Source organism: Trichomycterus rosablanca, chromosome 8 (genome assembly GCF_030014385.1).
Source record: "Trichomycterus rosablanca isolate fTriRos1 chromosome 8, fTriRos1.hap1, whole genome shotgun sequence".
In the NCBI taxonomy this organism is placed as follows: domain Eukaryota; kingdom Metazoa; phylum Chordata; class Actinopteri; order Siluriformes; family Trichomycteridae; genus Trichomycterus; species Trichomycterus rosablanca.
The window spans coordinates 1,319,776-1,331,824 of NC_085995.1; the positions used below are offsets into that span (position 1 = coordinate 1,319,776).

Genomic DNA, 12,049 nt, shown 5'->3' on the forward strand with positions numbered 1-12,049 from the left:
TGCAATGTTGTGCAAATATGCAGGTAATACAGTCACAGTAGTACAATACAGTAGTTGTATGTATTCAAGTTGCATGTGTCAAGTCAAGTCAAATTTATTTATACAGCACTTTTTACAATGGACATTGTCTCAAAGCAGCTTTACAGAATCCAGGACCAACAGACAAAAAAAAAAAAAGATAAATTTTGTTTATTTCTGCTTTTAACAAGTTTTGAACAAAAATGTGGTACAAAAAACATATTTTTGTTTAAAACCTTTAATATTAGCTCGATCCTGGATTTGATTCCCAGGTGAAGCAGTATGGGTCCTTTCTGTGTGGAGTTTGCATGTTCTCCCTGTGGATGTGTGGCTTTCCTCCAGGTGCTCCAGGTGTGTTTGTCCTGTAATGGACTGGCGAGCTGTCCGGGATGTTTCCTACCTTTAGCCCAGGGAATCGTACCCACCGCGACCCTGAATGAATAAAGCGAAGGTAAAACAGACTGAATGAATGAGTGAATATTCCTGAGCACTCGGTCTGTCCCTGCAGGTGAGTAAAGCTGCCACTAGGTGGCGGTAAAACCGCTCTCAATTTGAAACCACCGACAGAGCTGACAGAGAAGAAGAGCAGCTAAACATTGTCCATGTGGATCATCTGACGAGCTCGTTTATTACTTATTAAACAGTAAATATGGGTAAAAAGGGTAAAAAAGAGAAGAAAGTAAAGGGCGCGGAGAAAACCGCTGCCAAAATGGAAAAGAAGGTCTCCAAGAGATCCAAAAAAGAAGAGGTGGGTGTTTTATAGACTTGTTTAGCTACATGGCTAACACAACGTTTCCTGCACAAGCACGATTTACATTTACAGAAGTATGTACGAGAGTATTTATATCTATATACAGTATTTATGATAGATATCCTACATGTCAAGTCAAAATTATTTGTTTAAACATCCTCTCAAAGCAGCTTTACAGAATCCAGGACCGACAGACCAAAAACCTCCTCACTGAGCAAACCGACGGCGACAGTGACAGGGCAGAAAAAACTTCCTTAAAATTACAGGAAGAAACACAGAACTAATTCAAACTAAAAGTTATAACTAGCAAATAATGATGCTATGAACAATTTGAGTTTAATCCATAGTGAGTTCTGGACATTTGTGGTGCAAACACACCAGGTCTCCGTTACATCTAGCAGGAGCAGCATTGTTTGCACAGCAGTCTCGTCTTGCAGGATTCAACCTCGGGTGTGTAAACAGGTTTCCGTCAGAACAACAGAAGATGTAGTTAAAAGATTAGTCTGGTTTAGTAACTCGAGCCACAATTATTAAAATCATGTCGGGAGGAAAAAAGCTGAGAGGTGTTACTGACATAGTAGAGTGTCCAAACATTTCTACACGCAGCTATTAACAATTATTTTTTATATTTTATAAGTTACTCAGATACAAAGTGCATGTGCATGAACGTTTGAAGACCAAAAGTAAAGTGAAATGTGCAATACAGCATTTAGATCATTATTTATTTTATTAGGATTTGAACGTCATGTTTTACACCTGTGGCTCGGTGGGTAGCACTGTCACCTCACGGCAGGAAGATCCTGGGTTCGATTCCCAGGCGGGGCGGTCCGGGTCATTTCTGTGTGGAGTTTGCATGTTCTCCCCGTGTTTGCGTGGGTTTCCTCCGGGAGCTGCGGTCCAAAGACGTGCAAGTGAGGTGAACTAGAGACACAAAATCATCCATGACTGTGTTTGATATTAAACTTGAACTGATGAATCTTGTGTAATGAGTAACTACCGTTCCTGTCATGAATGGAAGCAAAGTGTAAAACATGACGTTAAAATCCTAATAAACAAATACAGAACGAATACAGAGGGGTGCACTTACTTTTTCAAGTCACTGTACCTAACCCCGTGTGTTCTGGTGTGTTTCGGATCAGGAGGATCTGGAGGCGCTCATCGCCGAGTTTCAGTTACTGGATGCGAAGAAAACTCAGGTGATGGAGAGCGCGTGTCCTCCTCCGTCTCCCAGGTACTCACTCGTTTACATTCACAGCATTCAGCGGACGCTTTTATCTATTTATCACTGATATCGATTTGAATGGTGGCGGGGCTAGAACCAACAACCTTACGATTGCTAGTCATGTACCTGAACCGGTGAGAACTGCTGTATCACTCACATACGCCGAAAGCATGTGGACGCCTGAACTTGAGCTTGGTTTAAATCCACGGACCATTAAAAGACCCACTTATTTAGAGAACAAGATTTTGCAGTGCGTCTGAGGGAATTTGTCCCCATTTAGTCAAAAGATCATTTGTTAGGCCGCTCAGGTGGCGCAGCAGTAAAAACACACCAGAGCTGGATCTCGAACACGTCGTATCGAATCTCGGCTCTGCCTGCCGTCTAAGGCTGAGCGGCCACATGAACGACGATTGGCCTGTTGTTCAGATATGGGCGGGACTAAACCGGATGGAGTCTCTCTCTCTCTCATGACTGGTGCAATTACGACCTCTGCTGGCTGATTGATGGCGCCTGCACAGAGATGAGAAAAGAGTGCTCGCTCTCAGGGTGTGTCTCTCCGTACACAACACTGAGCTGCACTGCACTCGTCAAAGTGTAGGTGATAAGATGCGTACGGCTGCTGCCCACGTATCTTTAGCTTCGTTCTCCTCAATCAGAGCAGGGATCGGCATTGGTGGAGAGGAAGCGTGATGCAATCGGGCAATTGGACGCTCTAAAAAGGAGAAAAAGAAATAAAAAATAAAAAAAAGATCATTTGTAAGGGCAGAGTGAAAAACCCTGGCTCGCAATCGACGTTCCAATTCACCCCAAACGTGTTCACTTGTGTTATTAATATACCAGCAACGTCATTTACAGACGTTCAGGCTTATATCGGACGCTGTTGTTTCCTCGTGCCTGATTTTAAGTTTCATGTTTCAGACTGAACGCGTCTCTGAGTGCTCATCCCGAGAAAGACGAGCTGATTCTGTTCGGAGGAGAGTTCTTCAACGGAAAGAAGGTAGAGCATGAACACAGCTGGAACATTACAGTCTACAGTAATCCCTCCTCGATCGCGGGGGTCGCGTTCCAGAACCCCCCGCGAAAGGTGAAAATCCGCGAAGTAAAAACCATGTGTTCATATGGTTATATTTGATATATTTTAAGCCCTTATAAACCCTCCCACACTCTTATAAACATTTCCCGCACAGTTATACAGCATAAAGCGGAATCTAACGCGTCTCTCCTTCGCTGAGCCAATCAGCACCCAGGATACTTAACCGCGTGCTCTGATTGGATAGCTCCTCAGCCATCCGCCAATAGCGTCCCGTGTATGAAATCAGCTGGGCAAACCAACTGAGGAAGCGTGTATCAGAAATAAAAAGACTCGCGAAAAATCCGCGATAGAGTGAAGCCGCGAAAGTCGAAGCGCGATGTAGATGTGATGCGATGTTGAGATGCTCTGACATCACAATTTGGCCCTCAGATCCTCACGCTCGTCCATTTTCCTGCTTCTAACATCAACTTTGAGGATAAAATGTTCACTTGCTGCCTAATATATCCCCCCCACTAACAGGTGCCGTGATGAAGAGATAATCAGTGTTATTCACTTCACCTCTCAGTGGTCATAATGTTATGCCTGGTCGGTGTATATTTGACCAGATAGTGCACTTAAGTATGTTGCTTTTGTGCATGTCTAGTATCCGCTTTAATCTGCCTCTCTCTCTCTCTCTCTCTCTCTCTCTCTCTCTCTCTCTCTCTCTCTCTCTCTCTCTCAGACCTACCTGTACAACGATCTGTTCTTCTACAACATAAAGAAGAACTCCTGGGTGAAATCGGAGATCCCGAACCCTCCTCCACGCCGCTGCGCTCACCAGGTAACGCTCCCTCGTCATTCAGTCAGATCATCACTCGGAATAAAGGCTAATTTAGACACGCCCTCTTCTCGGGAGCGTAGGATGACGTAGGTTTTCTCTCCTCAGGCGGTGGTGGTACCTCAGGCCGGGGGGCAGCTCTGGGTGTTCGGGGGAGAGTTCGCGTCTCCGAACGGTGAGCAGTTTTATCACTACAGAGATCTGTGGGTTCTTCACCTCAGCACCCACACCTGGGAGGAGATCAGGTACGAGGATCTCAGATCTCCTCATAAACCACGATGATTATCACATTCTGATTATTTTCTCTCCTTGCTGGTGTTCCTCAGGGCTTCCGGGGCGCCGTCGGGCCGGAGCGGGCATCGCATGGTCCTGTGCAAGCGGCAGCTCCTGGTTTTTGGAGGATTTCACGAGAGTGCGAGGTACGAAACGCCGGAATGACCATCAGACTCCACGCTCCAGGACCGAACGTCTGTAAACGTGTGTGTGTGTGTATGTGTGTGTGTGTGTGTTTATTTCAGGGATTACATCTACTACAACGACGTTCACTCGTTCAACCTGGACACCTTCACCTGGTCCAGACTGACCCCGTCCGGAACCGGACCCTCGCCACGCTCCGCCTGCCAAATGACCGCGACGCCCGACGGCACCGGGGTCATCATCTACGGGGGGTACTTCAAATCTGTACGTTCTCCTAAACCTGACTGTCATTAAAACTACACTGTATGACCAAAAGTATTTGGACGCCCCGTCTAATTACTGAATGTATGTGTTTCAGCTACAGTAGTATATATATTTGTATAAATTGGGGTTGTGTGTATGTGTATGGGTGTGTGTGTGTGTGTGTGTGTGTGTTTGTGTGTGTGTGTATGGGGGGTGCCTGGGTGTGTGTGTGTATGTGTGTGTGTTTGTGTGTATGTGTATGAGGGGATGTGTGTGGGTATGTGTTTGGGTGTGTGTGTTTGGGTGTGTGTGTGTATGAGGGGGTGTCTGGGTGTGTGTGGGGAGGTGTTTGGGTGTGTGTGTATGGCGGTGTGTTTGTGTGTGTGTGTGTGTGTGTATGGAGGTGTGTGTGTGTGTGTATGGCAGTTGTTTGTGTGTGTGTGTGTATGAAAGTGTGTGTGTGTGTGTGTGTGTGTATGGCGGTTGTTTGTGTGTGTGTGTGTATGGAGGTGTGTGTGTGTGTGTGTATGGCGGTTGTTTGTGTGTGTGTGTGTATGGAGGTGTGTGTGTGTGTATGGCCGTTGTTTGTGTGTGTGTGTGTGTGTGTGTGTGTTTGGGGGTGTGTGTGTGTGTGTGTGTATCGGGGTGTGTTTGTGTGTATGTGTATGAGGGGGTGTGTGTGTGTGTGTTTGGGGGTGTGTGTGTGTATGGGGGTGTGTTTGTGTGTATGTGTGTGTATGGAGGTGTGTTTGTGTGGGTATGTGTGTGTGTTTGTGTGTATGTGTGTGTATGGAGGTGTGTTTGTGTGGGTATGTGTGTGTGTTTGTGTGTGTGTATGGGGGGTTTGGGTGTGTGTGTGTGTGTGTGTGTGTATGTATGGCGGTTGTTTGTGTGTGTGTGTGTGTGTGTGTGTGTATGGGGGGTGCCTGGGTGTGTGTGGGTATGTGTGTGTGTTTGGGTGTGTGTGTGTGTGTGTGTGTGTGTGTGTGTGTATGGGGGTGTGTTTGTGTGTATGTGTATGAGGGGGTGTGTGTGGGCGTGTTTGGGGTTGGATATCTACGTGTCTACATCTACTACTGTCTGCTAGTTGATTAATAGTGGTCTGCAACTGCCTGTGTCTGAGGAATCACGTGCTAGTCTGCGTCTCTCCTCGTCCAGAACTATGAGGATTTGATCTTTCTGGTTTTTTTATTTGCTTTTAAATCTTCTGCTGTCGTCTTTCTCCCCAGCGAGCCAGAAAAGACGTGGATAAAGGAACGATCCACTCAGACATGTTCCTGCTGAAGAGAGACGACAAAGAGGATGAAGGTACAGTCCGAAATCCAAACACGTGAAAACGTACAACAGTCTCACGTTCACGTGTGCACACATATTTTGGGATGGGTGTAAATAACGCCCCTGATGGTCCCGTGTAGAGCGGTGGTGCTGGAGCCGCGTGAGTCCGGCGGGTGTGAGGCCTCCTCCCCGCTCCGGCTTCACCCTGGCGGTGGGACCGGGGGGGCGAGCCGCCCTGTTCGGGGGGGTGTGTGACGAGGAGGACGAGGAGACGCTGGAGGGAGATTTCTTCAACGACCTTTACCTGTACGACATCATCAAGAGCCGCTGGTTCCCCGCGCAGCTAAAGGTAATTTATACAAAATAAAAGTCCAACAGTTCATACAGAATAAAAGTCCTACAGCTGTCTGTACAGCTGTTTGTACGTAAAGTCCTACATCTATTAATACAGAATTAAAGTCCTATAAATGCCTACAGCTGTACAAAATAAAACTCTTACAGCTGTTTGTACAGAATAAAAGTCCTACAGCTGTCTGTACAGAATAAAAGTCCCAATAAAAGTCCTAGAGCTACTTATACAAAATAAAAGTCCTACAGCGGTTGGTTTGTACAGAATTAAAGTCCCACAACTAATACAGCTATTTGTAAGGAATAAAATGTTTATAAAAGTTAAAATATTGTTATTCCTAATTAAGGAACCCTATTTTCTTGTCTCCTACAGACGACATTCCGTTCAGAGTTTCCTAGACTTACTGTAAAGCGTTATACTGCTGCTTTACAAAAAATTATGTGATCATTTAAATCACTTTGGCTCCGTTTCTATAAAAATACGATATTTAAACACCAAGTTCGACCGCTAACGAATTCTCGTTAAATTCTCTTTGAACAGGGGGGTAAGTCGGAGAAGAAGAAGCGGCGCAGGGGGAAAAAGGACTCGCAGGAGGGCGGGCAGGAGAACCAGAGCGAGCAGGAGCGCGGTGCAGAAGGGCCGGCCGAGATCGTGAAGGAAATCGTCACTGAGGACGGAACCGTCATGACCATAAAGGAGGCGATCACAGGGGCACAGGAGAGCGAGGAGGAGGAGGACGAGGAAGAGGAGGAAGAAGGAGCTTCCTGTCCGGCGGTGGAACCGTGCCCGAGGTCGAGCGCCATGGCGGCGGTGAAGCACGGGAAGCTGTACTTATACGGCGGGATGTTCGAGGTGGGAGACCGACAGTTCACCCTGAACGACCTGTACTGCCTCGACCTGCACAAGATGGACCAGTGGGACGTGCTGGTGGAGATGGACCCCAGTAAGTCCTACGTTTATTTATAGATCTACATAAATTCTTGTGAGGTCGAATCTCGGCCTGCTATTGACCGACCAGGCGCCTACACAGACCTACATAGTCATCAGGTCGTCTGATAGAGGGATACTGTAGTTACGCCCTCTGCTGGCTGATCAATGGTGCTGCACTCTCCGTGCACGATACGGATCTCCGTATGAACCTGCCTGGTGCAGGTAAAAGAAGCAGTCAGTACAGCACACGTCGGAGAGTGTGAGGCGTGTGATAGTCACGACCCTCCTCGGTCAGAAGTGCAGGTATGCAGTATTAGAGGTGAATTGGATATGACTAAATGGGGAACGAAACTGTAGGAAAAATGCATCTCTAGTAAATAAACGGCGCTCTTGATCTCGTCGCAGAGACTCAGGAGTGGTTAGAGGAGTCGGAATCAGAAGACGAAGGTGAGGAAGAGGAGGGTAAAGCGGCGGAGGATGAGGACGAAGACGAGGATGAGGAGTCTTCTGAGGAAGACGGCGACGAAGACGAAGGTAAGAAAACAAAACGCAAACGGTGCCGTTTCCATCGCGAGGCCATTGTATGAATAAATGTAAGTGAAAATAAACTTTAAATGCATTTTTTTATTGAGCAAAGTGACCCGCACATGGATCTAATCGCAAATTTAGGATCTGTGATTGAAAACGTTCATAAAAACCCCCTATAGCACTGAAAAATAGTGTTTGTTCACGTCCCCACTCTCTAACCTGACACTTTATGATGAAATATAAGAGTAAGATCTGTCAGAAATCCTTTTATCCTGCAGTGTTCGGTGCCTCCAGATTCCATCGATGTTTTTAATCTTTATTTTCCATCAGAAATGTAGAATAATGTGGTTAAATTCCATGTTTTAGTCCCTCAGTCCTGTTACCCTCACATATTCATCCTTCTGATAATACAAATGTGGGAATATTCTGATCAATCAGGTCACATTTAGAAAAATTAAGAGCATTAGACTGTGCCCGGTGTTCTTATGCTTTAGCATGTTCTCCATGCTGCTATATTTAATGTATGTACTAATCCTAGATTAAAAACCCAGTCCTGTTACTTTCAGTCCTGTTACTCTTATACAGCTCATCTTCCACTTAGAAACAGGGGCGTAACTACCCAGGGGGGCAGGTGCACTGGAGCCCATGGGGGGGGGCTCTCATTATTATTATTATTATATTACAATATACAACAAAAAACAAAAGTAAAACATTAAAATAACAAAAAGACAATTAAATGTCAGAATACATGTAATCAAAATACACAGTGAGTGCAGAGTAAGGGATTTGGGGAATCTGTGTAACCTGCTTAACATATTCTGTGTATATACAATACATCCTTCTGATATATACACATACATATACATATACATATACATATACATATATATATATATAAATTTGTTGAGGGAGCCCAAATTGTTTTGTTTTTTTGCACTGGGGCCCATGAGCTCCTAGCTACTAGGATGTAATGAAACAAAGGTGCCTGAGATTCGACCAAAACACATTCTGAGTAGTGAAGTGTGTGTGTTACTAGATTCAGTGTTGAACAGATTAAAAAAAAATGAAGTTGTTTATCTTATAGGGGAAAGGCCCAGAGACTTGTTTGGCCAGCAGGTTGCAGTAATGAGCTCTGTACTCCCACCATGTTCGCCTCCTTCTCAGGTTCTTAAAAGTTTTGACTTGAGAAATGATTTTGTTTGCGCAGTAAATTTTATTCTGATTCTGTAAGCGAGCTCATTTTTCCTGCCCTGTCGTGCATAAACAAATATTAATGCTTCCTAACAAGATACGGAACAAGATACGACCTCCAGAAGCACAGGAGAACCTTCTGGGTCGAACTTATCCACACAGAACGACCTTCTGACTCCTGTTACTTATTAAAAGACTGGATCTGGGGACTTCTCTGTGCCCATATATGACTGTCTGTATTTTACAGAGGATAAACATCCAGCGGTGAAGTCCGGAGAGAGTCTGTCTGATTATCAGGGCCGGACCGAGACGTACTGGCAGGGTCTGGCACGCGCCAACATGGGCCCCGATGCCAAGGAGAAGAAAGTACAAAAAGTGGCCGTCGCCATGGCCAAGGTGTTCTACGAGGACAGTAATTAAACGAATGATTGAATCTGTGTGTGTGTGTGTGTGTGTGTATGTGTGTGTGTGTGTGTGTGCTGTAATAACACCAGCGATTTACCATCGCTTCATCCTGGTCAGGGTCACGGTGGGTCCGATTCATTGGTCTAAAATGAGAAAACACCCCGGACAGGTCACCAGTCCTGCATATTCACACTTAGGCCAATTTTTAGTAGTTCTAGTTAACCTGACTGCACGTCCCTGGACTTGTGAGAGGAAACCGGAGCACCCGGAGGAAACCCACACAGACATGGGGAGAACATGGCCACATGGATGGCAGGACCCAAGGTTTCCCAGCAGAACGTCGCCCAAAGCATCACACTGCCTCCGCCGGCTCGCCTTCTTCCCATAGTGCATCCTGGTGCCGTGTGTCCCCCGGGTAAGCGGCGCTCACGCACCCGGGTATCCACGTGATGTAAAAGAAAACCTGATTGGTCGAGTTACCGATGCTCACGTGTCCATTGTTGGCGCTCTCGTGGTGGACAGGGGTCAGCATGGGCACCCTGACTGGTCTGCAGCTATGTAGCCTCATACACAACAAACTGTGATGCTCTGTGTGTTCTGACACCTTTCTATCAGAACCAGCATGAACTTCTTCAGCAGTTTGAGCTACAGGAGCTCGTCTGTTGGATCGGACCACACGTGCATCACTGAGCCTTGGCCGCCCATCACCCTGTCGCCGGTTTACCTTTGTTCCTTCCTTGGAGCACTTTTGATAGATCCTGACCACTGCAGACCGGGACACACCCCACAACGCTGCAGTTTTGGAGATGCTCTGACCCAGTCGTCTAGCCGTCACAATCTGGCCCTCGGATCCTCACGCTCGCCCATTTCTCTGCTTCTAACATCAACTTTTCAGTCATAAAACGTTACAGTCGTACAGAGAACCTCATCAGAACGATAAATCAAGGACCACAGAACACAGGGTGACTTTTAAACACTTTCATTATGTTCTCCAAATCATTGAAAAACAACCGAAAACTCCCAGAATAAAACAAACGAACAAACAAACCAACCGAAATAAACCCTGAAAGAACAGAATCGGAGGAAGAGAGAAACTCAAGTGGGCATGCTCAGGCGTGTGATGACCGAACGCGGGGGGTGGGTGAGGGGTGATGACCGGCCCCTTCCTGGCCAGAATGCAGGTTACAGAGTAGATTTCAGCCACGGCATGCTTCATTCTCATCTTACAACGGGTGTAACGTCTGCAGTGAGGGGGAACGAATATTCAACCAGCTGTTTTTGTTTAAGGTACTGGATTAGTAATCAGAAGGTCACTGGTTCAAGCCCCACCACTGTTGGACTCTTGAGCAAGGCCCTTAACCCTCAGTTGCTGTGTAGACTATATACTGTCACAGTAATGTAAGTTGTTTTGGATTAAAGCGACTTACTGCAAAATGTCATCAACCGCTGGTTGATCCTGGTCAGGGTCGTGGTGGGTCCGGTTTCACTGAGAAATACTGGGCGCGAGGCAGAAATTCAGGACTTTGCTCCCCCCTTCCCTCCCCAGACGCAGCCAATCATGTCTGTGTAGACGCCCGACCGGCCGATAGCACTGCTGAGATTGGATCCCGGATCTAAGTGACGATGGATTGAATATGTGTCCACCTCAGATTCACACACATTTTTATACTTCTCTGTTTATACGTACAAAAGCAGAATACACTCTGTGTGTGTGTGTGTATGTGTGAAGTGGTTTTATGCACTAAAAGTGTAATAAATAAATATAAAAAAGTGGTTGAATATTTATTCCCCCTCTCATTGTGCATCAGATTACGTGATATGTAACACGTGGAGGTTCATGAGCTCACATTCCAGCATTACTGTTTATAAAGTGCATTAAATACACACTATACGGACAAAAGTATCTGGACACCCCTTCTAATTGTCGAATTCATGTGTTTTAGCCACGACGGTCGCTAACAGGTGTAATAAATCAATCATAGAAATGAAATAATGTGCTTCTGAATTGCAGCAACAGTTTAGGGACGGATCCTTTCCAGGTCCAGCATGACTGTTCCTGCACAGAGCGCCGATTTCAGCTCTGGGATGAACCGGAACCTCACTGAGATCAATGCCCAGCCACACAAATGCTCTTTTGTATTACTGAATGGGCACAAATTCCCATACACAGTCTTGTGAGACGCTTCTCAGAGGAGAGGTCGTTGTTCTAGCTAAAGATCACACAAAGGTCACTCATGAAATGTAATGGTGAGTGGCACGGTGGGTAGCACTGTCACCTCACAGCAAGGAGGTCCTGGGTTCGATTCCCATGTGGTTCGGCCCGGGTCCTGTCTATGTGGAGTTTGCATGTTCTCCCCGTGCCTGCGTGGGTTTACTCCGGGTGCTCCGGTTTCCTCCCACAGTCCAAAGATGCAATGCAAGTGAGGTGAACTGGAGATACAAAACTGTCCATAACTGTGTTTGATATTAGACTTGTGAACTGATGAATCTTGTGTAACGAATAACTACCTGTCCTGTCCTGTCATGAATGGAACTAATGAGTGTAAAACGCCGTTAAAATCCTGTGTATGTGGAGTTTGCATGTTCTCCCCCGCCTGTGTGGTTTTCATGACGTTAAAATCCTAATAAATAATAATAATAGAAATGAGGAATGACTTTTATATTTGCTTAACAAAAAGGTTTAATGTGACTGTCTCCTATAATGGAACATTTGAGCCCCACTCCCCCCTTCCCCAGTCAAAATGGTCTAGAACCAGCCCCCGGATTTTAGTAAAATAGAAATTCATAACATCACGTTGTAAACGGGACTGGAATGTGGCTCGAACCTCCACGTTTGACCTCTGACTCGAATCCCTCGTGATCACACGTTC

At 46.0% G+C, this 12,049-nt stretch overlaps 1 protein-coding gene across 1 annotated transcript; it reads left to right on the forward strand.

Annotated features, from left to right (window-relative positions):
* Positions 1–591: 591 nt before the first annotated feature.
* klhdc4 (kelch domain containing 4) lies at positions 592–9,211 on the forward strand. Its single transcript, XM_063000309.1, has 12 exons — positions 592–766; positions 1,909–2,000; positions 2,910–2,988; positions 3,746–3,844; positions 3,950–4,086; positions 4,168–4,260; positions 4,360–4,522; positions 5,731–5,809; positions 5,917–6,125; positions 6,666–7,068; positions 7,461–7,589; positions 9,022–9,211. Exons 1-12 carry the CDS (start codon positions 668–670, stop codon positions 9,192–9,194), a joined length of 1,755 nt encoding a protein of 584 aa, XP_062856379.1. The 5' UTR covers positions 592–667; the 3' UTR covers positions 9,195–9,211.
* The last annotated feature ends 2,838 nt before the right edge of the window (positions 9,212–12,049 follow it).

Coding starts and splice junctions, on each gene's coding strand:
- klhdc4 (XM_063000309.1), top strand. CDS start 668: ATGGGTAAAAAGGGTAAAAAAGAGAAGAAAGTAAAGGGCGCGGAGAAA. Junction 2,001..2,909: donor TGTCCTCCTCCGTCTCCCAG/GTACTCACTCGT, acceptor TTCATGTTTCAG/ACTGAACGCGTCTCTGAGTG. Junction 6,126..6,665: donor GGTTCCCCGCGCAGCTAAAG/GTAATTTATACA, acceptor CTCTTTGAACAG/GGGGGTAAGTCGGAGAAGAA.